The following is an 18,036-nucleotide window of genomic DNA, read 5'->3' as shown; positions in this document are numbered from 1 at the left end:
TGCCTCTCTCTATTTCTGTCTCCTCTGTGTCTGTGTCTCTCTCCTATGTCTCTGTCCCCCCCTCCCTGTGTCTCTCCCTGTCTCCTCCTCTCTCTCTCCCCTCCATCCACCTCTCCCCACCTCTGCCCTCTGTCTTTCTTCCTCTCCGTCTCTCCACGCCATCCCTGTTCATTTCTATGTCTGTGTCCCCTCCCCGCCATTGTTTTTCCTCTTTCTTCATCTCTGCTCGTCTCGGCCCCATTTCTCCCTGTCCCTCTGTTTCTGTCACCTTTCCCCACCCACCCCTCTCTCCGGCTGTCTCTCCTCACCAGCCTGTCCAAAGCCGCTGACCTGGACCATCACTGGGTGGCCAAGGCCTGGCTGAATGACATCGGCCTGTCCCAGTACTCCCAAGCCTTCCAAAACCACCTGGTCGATGGGCGGATGCTGAACTCCCTGATGAAGCGGGACCTGGAGAAGCACCTGAATGTGTCCAAGAAGTTCCACCAGATCAGCATCCTGCTGGGAATCGAGCTGCTGTACCAAGTGAACTTCAGCAGGGAGGTGAGAAGCGGTGGAGGGGGGGTCACCTTCCACAGCCCTGCTTTCCTCTCCGCATCCACTGTCTGTCCATCCAACCACCTGCTCAGCTGCCCACCCATCTATCTATCCGTCCGTCCATCCTTCTACCTGTCCATCCGTCCATCCATCCCTTCCTCTCTCCCTCCCTCCTTTAAACAACTGCTTATTGGGGATGGGCCAGACCCTATGCTCAATTCAGGGGAAACGGGAAACACTCATCCTCCAAGGACTCACTGCTTATCAGGGGAAACCACAAAGAAGCTTGCGGTCACAACATCATGGAAGGTTGTCCCAATGAGAGAAGCCCAGGGTTTTCTGAAAACCCAAAGGAGAAGCTTCCAGAGGGATCAGAGAAGCCCTCCCAGAGGTAGTGACACCTAAAGTGAGACCTGAAGGAGGAATTTCAGGGATCAGTCAATAGAAGGTATGAGGGGGAAAGCAGCCCAGAGAGGGAACAGCATAGACTAAGGCCCAGAGGACAGATCTGTGGCAGCAGAAGATCTGAGAGTCCTGTGTGGTTCCCATGCTGGGTTTGAAGTGGGAGGGCGAACGGGAGTGCAAACAGGTAACCGGGGGACTGTAGGGCATATAGAGTTTGGACTCTGAGAGCTGCCAAGCCAGAGAGCCCAGGGCATCTACTTCAGCTCCTCCAAGGCCTACCGGCACCTCTCCCCAGATAACCCCCCGAGGGAGGGGCCCCAGGCTGCTGGGGTCTGTGGGGCTGAGTGCAGAGGGCTTACTTTTCTTAGAGCACCATCAGAGCACCAGAAATTCAGGGCTGGGAGGAGAGAGACAGAAGAGGGGTCTTCGTGGCCTTCTCAAACACCCAGCGCAGAGCCCTGGGCACAGGAAGTGATGAGGACGCAGGCCCTGCCCCCGGGAGCCCCAGTCTGGTACAGGAGGTGACGAGTGAGATGACCATGATGGTGAGGTGTGGAAATGGGTGGCCTCATCTGGGGACGTCCCTCCACAAACGCGCATCGAGCTCCTGCTCCAAGTCAGGTGAGCAGGGGGCTGGGATACACAGCTAGGCAGCCGCCCTGGGTCCCAGACAGCCCCACCCTCCGGATGCAGGCGGCTCTGCCTCCAGGCTCCTTCACCCCGGAAGTGGGCTTCTCCCCATTTTCCAGAATGAAAGGATCGACGTGGCCAGAGCAGCCGTGGATGGCCTGGCCAGGAGCCTCGCATCAGCATGCTGAGGTCCCTGCCAGCACCGTGGACTCTCATCCCCCCGGCTGACCCACCCTCCCCACCCCAACAGGCCCTCCAGGAGCGCCGGGCTCGCTGCGAGACGCAGAACATAGACCCCGTGGTCTGGACCAACCAGCGGGTGCTCAAGTGGGTGCGAGATATTGACCTGAAGGTGAGGGGAGGTGGCGGGGCTGCGGTTGACTCTTGGGCAAATCCCACGCACATCTGTGTGGGTGCAAATCAATATCCATTTCTGCGTGGACTGAGGCCTCGTTGCCCAGGCTGGCAAGAATAACCTGCCTCCTGTCACTCAAGAGGAGGGAACTAGCCCCCCCTCCTGCCATCCCCCCAGCGGCACCCCCGTCTCATGGGCGGGAGGGAATGCTGAGCCATTCTCGCTCTCTGAAGCCAGAGTGGGATGGAATCCACATCCAGCTTCTCCCTCAACAAGCATTTATGGGCTGCCTGCCTAGGTCTGGGTATGTCAGTGACAAAATAGTCTAGGCGCTGCTCTCATGGCCCTAAAAGAGTGGGGTGGGGCTCCCTCTCGGTGTTAAATGAACTGGTCCCCGGAGGTCAAGCCCTTGCTGTTGGGGGCACGCATATCCCCAGTGGAGGTGGGGCCCCCTCAGGCCAGCAGGGTGGCTCACCAGCCTCGTGTCTCGCCCTCAGGAGTACGCAGACAACCTGACCAACAGTGGTGTCCACGGCGCCGTGCTGGTGCTGGAACCCACGTTCAACGCTGAGGCCATGGCCACGGCCCTGGGCATCCCCAGCGGGAAGCACATTCTCCGGAGGCACCTGGCGGAGGAGATGAGTGCCATCTTCCACCCGGCCAAGTGAGTGTGGGCTGCTGGCTCCAGCTCGCAGCTTTTGGAAGCGGATGGTCCTGGCCCATGCTTCCTGGATCCCACCTGTTCCTTTGCAACACAGCGGTCTCCTTTCGCAGATCCAGAAACTGAGGCTCAGAGAAGTGCAGTGCTTTAGCCTGAACGTCATAGAGTAGAAAGAGGTAGAGGAGCAGTCAGGTTTTGAATAAAGTGTGTGGTTAAAACGGGCATTTAGAGAAGGGAGAGTGACCAGCGTGTGTGAGGAAGGCCATGCGAGGGTGGGGTTTGAGCTGGGGAGGATCCACACTGGCCTAAGAGGTTGAGATGGCTGTTCCAGGCAGGGCTGACTATGGGGACGAAGGTTTGGAGACAGGGATTGGGCGTCTTAGTGGCTTTTACCATCTAGGTGAGCAGACCATGTCAGCCCACCTACCCCAGTCTCCTCACCTGGAAAGTGGCCAGAGAATAAACACTTGAACAGATGAACTCCCAGTGGACTCTCTCCTAAAAATGATGGTGGTTAGGGTTAGATGACCATTTATTGAGCACATGCCATGGGCACGAATTCTATCCTCGTGACGAGGCTAAGAAATTAGTTTCTCAGTTTTCCTCCTTTGTAGATGGAGAAAATTGTTTGAAGGAGCCAAGGTACTTGCCTAAGGTCAAACAGCTAGTAAATGGCAGAGCCCAGATTTGTCCTTTATTCTACTAATGTGATGTATTATGTGATTGATTTTCAGATGTTGAACCAGCCCTGCATTCCTAGGATAAATCCCAGTTGGTCATGGTGTATAATCTTTTTATATGCTGCTGGATTAGGTTTGCTGGTATTTTGTTGAGGAATTTTGCATCAATATTTACAAGGGATGTTGGTCTGTAGTTTTCTTTTCTTGTGCTATTTTGGTCTGGTTTTGGTATCAGCGTAAATTTGGCCTCATAGAATGAGTTGGGAAGTTTTCCCTCATCTTCTGTTTTTGGGAAGAGTTTGTGAAGGGTTGCTGCTCATTATTCTTTAAACGTTTGGTAGAATTCACCAGTGAAGCCATCTGGTCCTGGGCTTTTTCTCTGTGGGAAGTTTATTAGTATTATTATTATTATTATTGCTAATCCAAACTCTTTACTCATTGTAGGTCTGTTTAGATTTTCTGTTTCTTCTTGAGTCAGTTTCAGTAGTTTATATCTTTTTTTAGGTTCTTACTTTTTAAAAAAATTTTTTAATTGAAGTATAGTTGATTTACAATATCGAGTTAGTTTCAGGTGTACACCACAGTGATTCATTTCTATATATATACACATATATGTGTGTGTGTGTATAGCTATATCTATCTATCTATCTATCTATGTTCATTCTTTTTCAGATTCTTTTCCCTTATAGATTATTATAAACTATTGAGTACAGTTCCCTGTGCTATACAGTAGGTCCTTGTTGGTTATCTGTTTGATATATAGTAGTATGTATAGTTTATATCTTTCTAAGAATTTGTCCATTTCATCTAAGTTAGCTATTTTGTTAGCATACAACTGATCATATAACCATTGCCTTGTAATCCCTCTTATCTATGTAGAGTTATCCCCTCCTTCATTCCTAGTTTTACGAATTTGAGTCACCACCCTTTTTAACTCTTGGTCAGTCTAGCTAAAGGTTAGCTCATTTTGTTAACAGATGCCGGATTTGAACCTGAGGCTCTCTGCGCCAGGCCTCAGGGCTCAACCCCCAAACCACATGGGGCCTCAGGGAGCAGCTGAGCCATCTGTCTCAGGGTCCAGGTGCCCTGGACTGCCCTCCCCCGTTGGCAGGCTGATACCCAAGCAGCTGGCACAGACCCTGCAGCAGAATCATCGGTGCTCTTGTAATATGCAGATACCTCATCCCCAGCTCAGAGCTACAGGACCAGAATTTGCTGGCCGAGCCCGGGAATCTACATTTTCAGCATTTTATGCTTGCTGAGGTGGTTTTGACAAGAACCCTATTCCATGAGCCATGAATCAACAGGTGCAGGAAAAAGGCTTTTCTCCTCAGAATTGTCCACCTTCCTTTACCTCCCTTCTGGAGCCATGTGATCTGTAACAGCCTTAAGATCTTCCGAGCCCTGGAGCGGCAGCTCTAGCTAAACATTAGCCGTGTGACTAACATTTGGGTGACTGATTAAACCCTTGACCCCCCATGAGGTGGGAGGTATGTTGAGGGCTGTCTAGGATTAGTGGGTGAGCACTTAGGGAAGTTTCAACGGGGCACAAATCGGGTGGGTTCTTAGGTTGTTGGGCGGTCAGAGGCTCCTTCAGGAACTAGATGAAAGCAGTCCTCCTGATGTCAGGACAAGGAAGAGGGAAATGGACTCAGTCCAGTCTTCTCGTTTTACCTCTGAGGAATCTGAGGCTGCTCAGCCAGGGAGCCAAGAGGCAATGCCAGTACCAGACCCCAAACCTGTCTCCCTGTTAGGACCTTTTTCCTTGATGCTGCTTTTTTCCACATATTGGTCATAGCTTATGAGTCAAGGTCTCCATGTGGGATGTGGGATTTTGGAACCTCGCGACCCGTTGCTGAGACCCTGCCATGGGCCAGGGCATCAGACTTTCAGTTAGCTGGGGGAAGACAGAACTCCCTGAGTTTCTTAGGAATTTTAGAGCCCGCTGCTGTTGGTACAAGAGTCCCCAGCTAAGCCAAACACCAGGGAGACAGTGATCCCCGGGCAGGTGGTGAGATGCCTGGGAAGGTCTGATGGGTTTATATTAACCAAGATCTTTGGGCTTTGCCCAGGACATCTCTGCAGTGGTCTAGGTAGCTCATCCTGTCTACTGCCTTCTTGCTCCTTTTCCTTCTCTGTTGCTGATTTCAGCTTTCCAGAAAGAGAAAGGGCAGGGCAGGTCTTTTGGGGTGAGTCCTCCCAGAATGCTTGGATTGGATGGAGAGATTCCAGTTTGAGGAGACATCCCGAACCATCGAAATAGACTTGAGAGGCCAACCCTGGGACTGAATCCCAGGCCGGGTAGAACAGAGTGATGGTCATAACAGCGGCCCTTCCTGCTGATATCGTGTGTCGTCGTCAACAGAGTGCTGTCACATCCCTTGTTGCGTTTGCTCCTCCTCCCTGGGAAGGAAGCTGAGTGAGAAGGAATCGTTGCCTCCTTTTACGGATAAAGTGACAGGCTTCAGAGAGGTGCTGTGACCTGCTCAAGACTAGACGGGAGTTCGTGGCAGTGCTGGAATCTACCAGCAAGGACTCCTGTGACCCTCCACCACACTAGGAAGCTTGCAGGTGGGGGCTGATGAGCACCTGGTTCCACTCCCCAGGAGACGTGACCCCTGGTCACATCTGTGATCCCACATCAGCCGGTAGATGTGATGCCTGTATTCACAGGGAGGTAGTCAGCTCAGAGCATCTTGGGAGATTATAGTCCCTATGTATTAATGGCCCGTGACCGGGAAGTCAGGGAACATCAGCACCCAACCCAACTCTAGGAAAGGCACATTTACCAAGAGTTTGTAGGTTCCACTATGACATCACGTTCTCCAGCCTCCTCTCATTGCCATGACAACCATATGACCAAAGGGACTGAGTTGGAGCAGCTTCTGACATCATCTTGTGATGTCTACTTTGACACACACTGACTACCTGCTTCTCCCGGTAAATCCCGGTCTAGCACCAACTCTGTCATAGGACCGTGCATTAAAGATCCAGAGAAATAAATCAGTGGACCAAAAGGATGCAGGGAGTAGCCAAGCCGTTCCAGAGCATCACAGGAGCCAAAAAAAAAAAAAAAAGCCTTCATGAAAATGTGTGACCATCTCCAGCATCTGCCTGAAGGACAGTGTATCCTGTCACTAACAGAGGGTCAGGCACAAGGCAGATTCAGCCTGTAGTTCATTTAGATTCTCTCTGAATGTTAGGCCTGAGAAGAGTCCCCTTTAGGCCTCGGAAGCATCAGACAAACATTGCATCTCACTTGTAAATACTCCTCCATATCCTGTGGCCTCATGACCCATGGCCCCAGAGTGCCCCTTTTTGTTTCCAAGGGTGCAAGAGTCAGCCGGCATCTCCCTCCTTTCCCTCCTCCTTCCCCCTCCAGACACAGTTATAAGGTGGGGTTATCAAGCTACCATAACCATTTGCTAAGCTCTGCCACGGGCCAGGCTCAGAACCTAGCACGTTGTTGCCACCTTCTAGAGGTGGGTGCGTGCGCCCCATTTCACAGATGAGAAAACTGAGGTACAGCAAGGCTGCATATCTTGCCTGGGGCCATAAGCTGATAAACTGAGGAGCTGGGATTCAAAGCATCATGCTTTGCTGCTTCCCTAAAGGGCAGAAAGAGTGGCCAGAACAGCAGGGGAACTGTGTCGAGCAGTGGTCTCATCTCCCTGGGCCCCTGCCAGGGGACTTTTGAGCCTCCATCCCGAAGTACAAACAGTGAGACAAAGTGAACGTGGAGCCTGACACAGAGACGCCCCGCGATAACTGACAGCTCACGCCCCCTGACCTCACAGGAACGCTGGAGCGTCTCAGTGAAGCAGTTTCCTCTTGAGTTGCTTACCTGGGGCTTCCCCTTCCTGTCACCTTGCTCCAGTGTTCTCATTAGCATTTCAGCAGGGAATAGCAATTCCATTATGAACTCAAATAGACTCAACCCTCGAGCACACAGAATAAGAGGCCTTGTCACAGCTCCACCTCCTTGGCTGGCAGGCTACCCAGGTCTGAGAGATCCAGGCAGCAGACAAGGGGGAGTATTCCTGGGCCCCCTGGCAGGTCACCTGAGCCAGGTGGGGAAGGGGGCACATTGAGATTTTCAGGCACCCACAGGAAGGTGATGTTTCGTAATATTCCGCCTCACCCCACCCCCAAACAATCACTAAACTGTGAGCGCAGAGACCAGGCCCTGGGGCGGCGTAGTCCGTGGAGTCGTGGTCCTATGTAAGGAGGGGGCACGGCAGGGCCTTTGGGGGCTGAATTCTGGCTCCTCTTCCATCATCTATGGTTTTAGCAAGACACTTGCCTTCTGGAGCCTCGGTTCCCTCATCTTGAAATGCAGACAATCACTTCTCTTCCCCAGGGCTTCGGGAGGGTTCAAGGAGCTGACTCAGGGGAAGGACCTGGCGACACGCCTGGAACACAGTAGGCGGCCAATTAATACTCTGTCCTCCCCCACTTCACTCGGCTCCACCAAAGCATCTTGCACCTCAAGGGCCTCGTAAACCTTCATTTAATTGGGTGAGACTCAGCCCTCAGGCCAGCCCCCCTGGCAGAGGCTGATCCCACCCCACCTTCCTTCCTGCACACAATGCGTCTTTAGTGCCCAGGACACCCTCTACATTGACTCAGGAAATGAGTCAACAGAGATGCCCTATCTTGCAGAAACTTCCCTCATTAAAACTTATCCTTCCAGCATTCCACTCCCTCAAGGTCTGACAAAGGAAGTAGAAATATTCAATTAGCCATTTCAAGTCTCCAAAGACCGTAACCTTGCGCTCGGCCTATTTGCGTTTTTCGTGACTTAATCCGCAGGAGGAACGATACGGTTTTAGCCACGGTGGAAAAAGCTAGAAGGGAAGGTGTTTTGGCACAGTGGTGGCAGGAGCTGCCCTGTGCTCCTCTGTCTACACCACAAAGGCAGCCACTTTCTGCTCAGGGGATGGTTTGTTAAGACCAGGACTGCGTACTGGGCTCCATTGTACAGATGAGGAAACTGAGGCCCAGCGAGGGAATCAGCTCACGTGAGGGCACAGCTAGGGGATGGTTGAGCAGGGACTCAAGCCAGGTCTGTACCCCTCAACCCCTGTGTTGGTCACAGCAATTACTCATGCTATGCCAGCACCTTCTCAGCATTTTATATGTGTCCTCTCATTGATTCCTCCAATGACCTTATAAGAGAAATGTTGATATCAACCCCACTCCACATTCTGTCTCCTCCTCTGGGTCCTACGCTGACCCCCAAGGTGGGAAAAACAGGGTCTAGATCTTGCTCCTAGAGGCCCAAGTTCAAGTTGCATCCCTGCCACCGTGTGTCTTGTGTATCCTTGGATGAAACACACATCCCCTCTGGGCTTCCATCTCTTTTTCAGTGAAAAACAAAAGAAGGGGCTCTGGAGTTCTCCCAAGCTCATCAGAGAGCTGATGTTCCATGAGTCAGGGGCGTGTAATGCACTTCCCACAAGACGGCAAACACAGCTGGCTGCATGACTTTAGATTTTCACGGCTTCTGCACTTAGAACAGCTTCCCCACTAGACCCAGGGCATTCCATGCCCAGATGGAGGAGAGAGGGAGGTCATCAATGAAGACCTCCGTTCCTGACCCGCCGCAGGGCAAGAGCCTCCCTGTGACGAGGATGCCCTGGCACCCGGGGGCCTGAGAACTCACCGTCACCTGCCGCCCAGCGGCCAGCGCGGTCCCCTGCCCAGCACCCTCCCCTCCCTTGAACTTTCTCAGCAGAACTTGCCCCAAAAGAAGCAGAGCTTCTCTAAGGCAGCTTAAAAGATATTAGAAGGTTCATTTCTCTTCATGAGTCCACCTCCGTGGTGGCCCGAGCCGAGGCTCCCAGCTCCTGTAAAGCCACCTCCTGACCGCCCGTCAGCCAGAGCCAATTCCTCTGTAATAAGTTTTTACTGTTAATATGACTTATTATCATTATAGCCATTTACTGGATTCCAGCTAAGCTCCAAAGCACTTTTTAACTAACCCTCGCGATCACTTCGTGAAGTTGGCTCTAATACGATCCCCATCTGGCCGATAGAGAAACCCAGCTTTCAAGAAACGCAGTGACATGCTCGAGGTCACGCAGCCAGTGGAGAGTGGAGCCAGGATTCCAGTGCCACTAAAGCTCCAAGAAAGATGCTGGACACCAGCGTCTTGGGATTGGTGAGGTTGACAGGGAAGGTGCAGGAGGCTCTGCCCATGCTGGGGTCAACCCTGCAGGCGGAGAAAGACGGGAGTCCAAGAGACACACTGGTTTGCCCAAAATCTAAAAGAGAAGGAAGACAGGTGGGCGGACTAAGTTCGGAACTCCTGGCTCTGAACCAGTTTCTTGCCCCAGCGCCATGCTCCATACGCACCAGCACTAAGATGCTAACGCAGGGGCTGGCCAACTTCTTCCATAAAAGGCCAGATAGTGAAGATGTTAGCACTCGGGACCCATGTGGTCTGTGTCCAAGTAGACAGCTCTGTCGTGATAGTAAGAAAGCAGCCGTAGACAACGTGCAAACCAATGGACTGGGTTCCAATAAAACTTTATTTACAAAATCAGCCAGCTAGCTGCATTCGGCCCACAGGCTGTAGTTTGCCAAGTCCAATTCTAACAGAAGCCTCTGATGCTTTCGTACAAGGAAGGGAGCGATGGGGGTAACAGGTCAGTGGGGGAACCCAGATTTCAAATGCAGAGTGGGGGAAACTTTCTTGATGTTTCTCCAGTCACACCTAATGAGCTGACATGTGGGGCTTCTCCCATCAAGTCTCCCCTCTCCTGATAGGGTTTGCAGGGCACTGGGGGCTTGAGAGAGACTTTGGGGTCTCAGAGACCGGGGTTCAGATCTTGGCTGTGCCGCTTCCAGCTGTGTGATCCTGGGCAGGTCGCTTGATCTCTCTGTGCCCCTTTTCCTCATCGGCAGCGAGAGATGGCAGCCTGGCCTCTACGCGTGCTGTGAGGATAGTGTTTGTAGAGCGCTTAGCACGGTGGTGCCGCGTAGGAGAACCTCAGTACACCGCAGCTGCGGTCACTGGTCCTGGTGTGAGCGAGTGTCTGTGTCTCCGGGTGGCAGTAGCTGACACGCACCCCCGGCTGCCGCAGCCCTGCTGGCTTGCACTGGGTCTCTCCTCAGTTCCACAGGCATGCGGGAGGCCGAGCGATTCGGAACGCCCCCGGGGAGGGCCTCCAGCGTCACCCGGGCGGGGAAGGAGGAAAACAGCGGCGGGATCAAGTACAAGGCTGGCCGGGTAGGTCGCTCCCTGTGTTTACCTGGGGGTCCCCCCGGCTGGGAAAGAAAAGTCTTTGTGTCGTCTGGAGGGGGGCCGATGGGCCAGTCACAGGTGCAGCTGGGAGAGAGGCCCTGGAAGCCACCCTCCAGGGACCTGCAGGATGGTTAGGACACACTTAGCCTCGTGGGGTCTTTGTCACTGTATCTCGAAGTGCAGGTCTCACCTGCCTGCATCAGACTCACCTAGGTGGATGCTTAACATGCAGACTCGGGGACCCACCTGGGCCTCCTGACGCAAGGGCCTCTGGGACAAGGGGAACCCCGCATGCCACAAGGCTGCCCAGAGGCCTCCAACACACCCTAAACGCTAAGGGCCACTGACTTAGATTTTGAACTCCAATGGCCTGACCAAGAGCAGTGGATGAGCCTCTGGTGCATAAGAACATGTGTAGTTGGGTCTGATCACGTGGACTCAGGGTGACACAGATTCCTAAACGGAGGTGTACAGACACAGACGACAGAAGCGGGTAATCCAAAATTCTTCCATTGATTCAGCGGACAGTTTCGGGTACTAAGTGCATCCCAGGCACGTCCTGAGTGTGGGAGGTAAACATGAATAAATGACTGCCCTCACCATTAAGATGCTCTCAGTCTAGAACGTGCATTCCCACTGGGGGTGCTGTCACCCCCAAAGGGGTCAAAATTGGTTCGGGTCAGGGAGGGCCCAGAAAGAAAGGCGGTCAAATAAATAAATAATTACAAAGCACTGTCATGACTACCCTGATAGAGATCTGTTCAAAATAAGAGAGAACTATTTACTGAGGGGCCACCGTGTCTGATAAGTATAGCTACTGTCTGCCAGCACCTTGCTGTGTGCCTCCCAGATGGATTTCTACTCTTTGCAACAACTCTGGGAGAAAGGAATTATTAGTCCCATTTTGTAGCTAAGAAAACTGAGGCTCCGAGGGGACAGGTGACTTGTCCAAGATCACACAGCTGGGAAATGGCAGAGCACGGATCCAGACCCCAGTCTGTGAGTCTCCAAAACCCACACTCTTTCTGCCACACCAGGCAATGCTGGAATGTTTCTTCTCGACCTGGGAACGCAGTCAGACCTCACGTCCACACTCATTCTCACCCCGCCTCCCCCTGCTGAGGAGGAAGGTGAGAGACTTCGCTAGATTATCAGAAAGCCTATATTCGCCCTCACCCTCAGTAACAAACTGGCTCCTTCCAGCTGGGAACGCAAAGCTCTCTCCTAAGGTTAACTCACAAAAATCCTCTCAGCCTCCCTGAGGAGCGGCGTATTATTACTAATAGGAGGAGCACAGAGTGGTTAGGTCAGGTCACACAGCAGTTGACATCGGAGACCCCCCATTTCCCAGATCCAAGAACATTCAGTTCTTCTTTTGTCTCCTTCCTGTCCTTTGTTCTCATTCCTCTCTTCCCAGCTGCCCCTGGGAAAGCTAGGAAGGGGCTTCAGCAGCAAAGACCCCGATTTCCACGATGACTACGGCTCTCTTCAAAACGAAGATTGCGGAGACGACGAGCCCCAGGGCAGGCCCGAGCAGGGCCGTGTGGAAGGCTACAACGGCCTGGAGGTCACCAACGTGTAAGGAGCCAATGCTCCACCGGACCCAACGCAGAGAGACCCAGGGATGCAGGACAGCCAGGGACTGTCGCTGTTGTACATAGTGACCTCGGCCCGAGGATGTTCCTCTAGTCCCGGGAAATCCCCGCAGACTGCTGTGACTTTGGATGGGGACCCCGAGGAACGAGGGGGCACCAGCCTGCCCGACTTGAGCGGGCTGTGGACTTCCGTGCTCGCTGGAGGGAGACTGGCCCGGAGGGCCCGTCAGGGTGCCCAGCACCTCTGTCACCAAGGCTCCACCTCGGAGTGACTCAGCCACTGAGCGGTTCAAGCGGTCCCGGGAGCCTTGAACTGAGCCACCAGGATGGAAAGAGGCACAGGGTTCCCCAAAACACCCTCCCAGGAGGAGCAGATGGGACCCCAGCCAGACACGCAGAGCCCGGCAGTGACAGCACCAGGAGCTAGCAAAGCTGGCCCCCCCACCCCGTGACCAATAACTTGGCTTCTGACTTGGGTCACTGAATCTCTCCTGGGAGAAGGCAAAACGGGAAGGTCATTCCCATCCTAAGAGCCGTGTGTCACATCCGGGTGGACGTGTTAAAGGGCTACTTGCTCCCTTCTCCCGGGAGTGGCTGTCCTGGGCGGAGGCAGGTGACATCCCTGCGGGGGTGGGTCTGAGCAGCTGACATTGCCAGGAAATGCAGATATCTGGTCATCAGGATGAAGGATATCGTGTCGATAGGATCGGGGTTGACTGAGTTAGGTCCGTGACAACTGTACCAAGTGTGACACTGGGTTTGGGACTGGGGCGGGGACACGCTTGTCAACGTTAACCCAGCAAACCTCGTTGTGACGTCTGTCACCTGACACACAGGTGTGCTCGCCAGTGCCCTAATTGAGCTGAATCTCACAGGTCGCTAAGGTGGTGCAGAGGATCCCCAGCCCTCTTCTTGACTCTACTACTGTTTTGCTGTGTGGCTTCTTCCCAGTGGCCTCACCTCTCTGTGCCTCAATGTCTTCATCTACAATACTTCTGGTTCCCTTGCAGGGATGTTGTGAGGATTAACACTTGCTAACACTTTGTAACCTCTCAGGAGACAGGTGGGAAGTTATGGGGTCCAGGGTGGGTGTCTACTTTCCCATTTAAAACACAGAACTGATATTGTACTGATATCGTACGGGTTCTCTCCACCTGTTTTGGGTTGTTGTTGTTTTTGTTTGTTTGTTTTGGGGGCCGCACTGCACGGCACGCGGAACTTCCCCGACCCGGGATTGAACCTGCACCCCCTGCAATGGGAGGGCAGAATCTTAACCACTGGACCACCAGGGAAGTCCTCTCCAACTGTTTTGATTGGAGCAACATGCAAAAGGAGGGCAAGAAATGTTTAATGTGCAGACTCTAAGAGCCCCCAGTAGGACTTGACTTCCCCCAAAGAGGAAAATGCCACGTACATAACCCTTGAAAATGAGTTTGATCCATGTGTTCAGGCTTGAGTTCATTGACCTCGATGCTGAGGAGTGATTAGGGAAGGGCACATGGCATTGGAGTTCTACTTACACTTAGGTTATCAAAGCAAATCATTTGTTGGAACCACGATGCTCGACTTGCATTGAAGCCTTTGGCACCAACAGTCTATAAGAGGGTTGAAGTTCCAGGACTAGAAGCAGGGTCAGCCTCCAAGAACCGTCAAAGCGCGTTCTTCAACCCAATGAATTACTTCCCCTCAAGGAAAAGCACAACCCGAGGCCTGATGAGCTTGAGAATTCCTCCTCCCCGAGGCCGAAGACCGTGGTTTCCTAACCTCAACACAAGCACAGCTTTTCTCACCACCGGAAACCAAATGCCTAGTTGTGGACAGGTGGATGCCCGCTTTTGTCTGAATGTTTGGCCTCCTAGGGACACGTTTCTGATTCCAGGGCCCGAGGGGTGAAGCTCTGGAACAAGGGGTGGAGCTTTGCGGAGGTTCCAAACCCAGTAACTTCATGACTTTCAGCCACACACACCGGATCGGAGGCTTGCAGAGCCCGCAGCCGGAGAGAGGAGTTAAAACCTCCCTCTAACCTGATGCCACAGGCCACTCCCGAGCCAGCATCCAGGCTGGCTGAGCCGGCACCCCAGGATCTGCCTCTCGGGAAGGAGCAAACCCAGAAGGCAGTTATTCCCGCAGGGTGAGCAGGAATGGCAAACCGGCAGGTGCCTGGATGCAGGTCTGATTATTTGAAACCGATGCATCGTTCGCCGACTCAATCCCCCTGGGGACAAGATGGGCAAGTGGACAGTTGGGGGGGGTGGATCACCGGCAGGGATGGCAGTGCCCAAAACATTCGCAGCATTCGGCTGGCAGGCCTGGGGCAACGTGGGCAAACTTGGATGCGCCTTTTGGTCCAAACGATTCCCTAAGGGCACATTCTCGCCTCCCGGATGCTCTGTATCCCTGGCAGCCAGGCAAGCGTTTGGAGCTGGCTTTGCCACATGAGGATGGGTTGGCTGACAAATGAACAACCTCCATACAGAGTTAAATCAGGTGAGCTCTGTCTACTGGAAAAATCCTAAATGTCAACTCTGCTTCAAGAGCGGGCAAGAAGAGCAGGGGGTGCAGACTTGGCAGAGAGGTTCTGGTAGCGGTTAACAAAGGCTGGCAGAGCAGCCACCCACAGAACAGTGACCTGCCACATCCTGTCCAAACAGCCCGAGTCATGGTCTTGGTCCTTAAAGGGTGACATGGCATCTGGACCTCAGAACCATGTGAATGTGCTTCGGTGAGAGCTGTTGTCGCCTGCACCCATGGGTGCTGGCCCCTTAAAAAGAGGTAGTCGCTGCCAGAGGTTGGGGAGAACCAGGGTGAGCAGAGACACCCCATATTCCTCCCAGAAGCTGGGGGCCAGAGCCATCAGAAGGCACCTGCCAGGTGGACTCAGCTTTCTGACCCCAGATGCCTCTTGTCTGCGGACAAGCCTCTCTTGTCCTTGGCTGAGCAGGGCTCTTCTCCGAGAAATCTGTCCATGTCAGCATCGCAATCATCGGAGCCCAGGCTGCAGGAGGCAAGGAGAAGCCACGGGAGAACCTGGACCAGATGAAGTTGAGGGGAAGGGGTCTCCACACAGCCCAGCCAGCATGCAAGGGCCTCAGAACAGTGACCCCCAATCTCTAGGTCACCGGGCGGGGCTGGGTCCAGCAAAACAGGACGATTTGGCAAGATGTGACTTCCGTGTTCAGTGCTCCAAGCCTAGCTCTCCCCCCTCCCATCACAACCCATATTTTCTGGGCACCATCACTTCTGCTCTGCCCTTCGAGGTTCCGACGGGCTCCTGGCAGTGGAGTGGCAAGAAAAAGAAGCCTTGTGGGAAATGGCATCTTCTGACACTAACATCATTCCCAGTGGTCGGCTGATGAGAATTTCCTGAGCCCTGACACCCCAGGGAGTCTGTGCGTGCAAAGGAAACGAGTTGTCCATGAGCTAAGATGACGTTCCTGACCTTTAGTCACTGGTCATGGCCCGGAATGTCTTCCCAAGAGTGAATTTTAACACTGTAACAATAAATACTACTCCACAGCACTTCACTGATGAGCTGGCCTTTTTCTCTGTGCGTTCTCATTCAGTTTTCCCAACAGTCTCTTTGAGAGGGGTGGTTATTAAGCCATTTCATAGATGGAGAAACTGAGGTTAAGGCTGAGGGGCTTGCCCAGCTCCATTGAGCTGAGACGTGACCGGGCAGGACTCCAGCTCAGTCACCTGCCTCCAGATCCCAGGCTCGTTCCTCCGCGCTGAGCGCCACCCCCCACTACAATGTTGGTGTTCCCACCCTCGCCCCCACCTTCCAGCACAGGTCTTACATTACCAGGTAGTAGCACTCAAAATGGAGCTCCGGTGCATTCTGTCCTATTGGAAGAGTCAGGCACCTACTGTCCCCATCAGAGTGCTGCCTCCTGGCCCAGAGCCCCGCTGTCAGGAGGGGAACATCTGACCAGTCACCCCTCCCTTGAGATCACTTGCTTCACCGTGTCCCTCTTCCGGGGTATTCGCATTTCCAGATCATCAGAATAGATCTTCAGTGGTCGTCTCAGTCAGCTCGGGCTGCTACAACATAGTACTGGAGACTACGGGGGCTTAAACAACAGACGTTCATTCCTCACAGTTCTAGAGGCTGGCAAGTCCAAGATCCAGGTGCCAGCTAATTCACTTGGTGAGAGCTCTCTTCCTGGTTCACAGATGGGTGCCTTCTCATCGTGTCCTCCCAGAGTGCAGGGAGAGAGAGAGGAAGCAAGCTGTCCAATGTCTTATAAGGGCCCTAATCCCATCATGAGGACACCATCTTCGTGACCTAATCACCTCCCGAAGGCCCCATCTCCTAATACCATCACATTGTGGGTTAGAATTTTTCAAATAAGAATTTGGGGAGGACCCAGGCATTCAGTCCGTAGCAGTGGTAAAACCACAGGTGTCCTAGCTCGGTGCATCTCAAACTTTAACATGCACCTGGGAGGGCTTCCCTGGTGGCGCAGTGGTTAAGAATCTGCCTGCCAGTGCAGGGGACATGGGTTCGAACCCTGGCCTGGGAAGATCCCACAGGCCACGGAGCAACTAAGCCTGTGCACCACAACTACTGAGCCTGTGTGCCACAACTACTGAAGCCCACGCCCCTAGAGCCCGTGCTCCGCAATCAGAGAAGCCACTGCAATGAGAAACCTGCGCACCGCAATGAAGAGTAGCCCCCTCTCGCCGCAACCAGAGAGAGCCCGCACACAGCAACGAAAGCCCAAAGCAGGCAAAAATAAAAATAAATAAAATAAATAAATTTATTAAAAAAAAACTAAAAACCAACATGCACCTGGGAGGGACAGGTATTTTTGGAATGCAGATGCTGACTCAGGAGGTTTGGGGTGGGGCCTGAGATTTGGCATTTCTAATAAGCTCCCAGGTTGTGCTGCTAGTCCAGAGACACACACACTGAGTATCAAGATCATGGCTGACAGCTGGGTCCTCCTGGCAAAGCCCAAATCACAGGAGGTAGGGGATGGTCTGAAGGCTCCACCCAGGTGTCCGACTGGCCCTGATGGAACCCCACCCCAGTGAGCCGGACTGTATGCTTCTCCCAGGACAGGAGCCCAGCCTGACTCCCTATAGCTCATTGCTAAGTTCTGGCAGGGGGTGAATAGTCGGGAAGTGGGCATTGAACAGGGAGGATTTGGAAAAGTTAGAAGACACTACGAGACAGGCCTGGGCACGACCAGTTTCAGCAGGCTGGCCACACATACTGTGTTTAGTAAATCCTCTTGGGTACCAGGCCCTGTTCTTGATGCTGGGGATACAGGGATAGAACTCATATACCCTAGCAAAGGAAGACAAGAAACTCATCCATGACTGGGGTGACTGGTTTCAGAAGTGATGAGTGGTACACGTGATGAAGGGGGTGGGGCTTTCCTAGAGGGCTTTTGAGCTGAGACATACTTTCCCCTGCAAAGATCTGGGGGAAGAACATTCCAGGCAGCCAGACGCTGAGCTAAATGCCGAGGATACGACGTGAATGAAATTCTGCCCAGCCTCTGCCCGCACAGAGCTTCCCATCCAGCAGGGAAGAGAGAAGTGAATCAAATACTCCTGGGCAGTGTGAAATTGTAACTGTGCCCAGTCCTGAGAGCAGAGGTAGCTGGTCGTCAGAGAGCTTATCTTATGGGGATTTCATGTAGTCAAGAGGAGGTGAGGCCTGGGCAGAAGGGAGTTCAGCAGGTGAAGAAGAAAAGGAAGAGGATTCTAGACAGCAGGTCAGCATGTGCAAAGGTCCTGTGGGAGGAGCACGGTAAGTGGGACTGAAAAAAGGCCTTTTTTTTTTTTGCGCTGATCCATTGATCTCGTATTTGATTACTCCCCCTGAGAACCTTGTCTGATCTCACCTCCAGCTACTCTCTGAACTTCCTCCCTGAGCTTCCAGAGAATCTGATCTGGGCCTCCTCTGAAACATT

General features: G+C 53.1%; 1 protein-coding gene across 1 annotated transcript; it reads left to right on the top strand.

The window, feature by feature from the left end:
• Positions 1–423: 423 nt before the first annotated feature.
• LOC102983060 (kazrin) lies at positions 424–12,817 on the top strand. Its single transcript, XM_028484775.2, has 5 exons — positions 424–543; positions 1,823–1,924; positions 2,425–2,591; positions 10,388–10,502; positions 11,935–12,817. Exons 1-5 carry the CDS (start codon positions 424–426, stop codon positions 12,097–12,099), a joined length of 669 nt encoding a protein of 222 aa, XP_028340576.1. The 3' UTR covers positions 12,100–12,817.
• The last annotated feature ends 5,219 nt before the right edge of the window (positions 12,818–18,036 follow it).

This window comes from Physeter macrocephalus, unplaced genomic scaffold (genome assembly GCF_002837175.3).
Source record: "Physeter macrocephalus isolate SW-GA unplaced genomic scaffold, ASM283717v5 random_230, whole genome shotgun sequence".
NCBI classification, from domain to species: domain Eukaryota; kingdom Metazoa; phylum Chordata; class Mammalia; order Artiodactyla; family Physeteridae; genus Physeter; species Physeter macrocephalus.
This window is presented reverse-complemented; position numbering and strand designations above follow the sequence as displayed.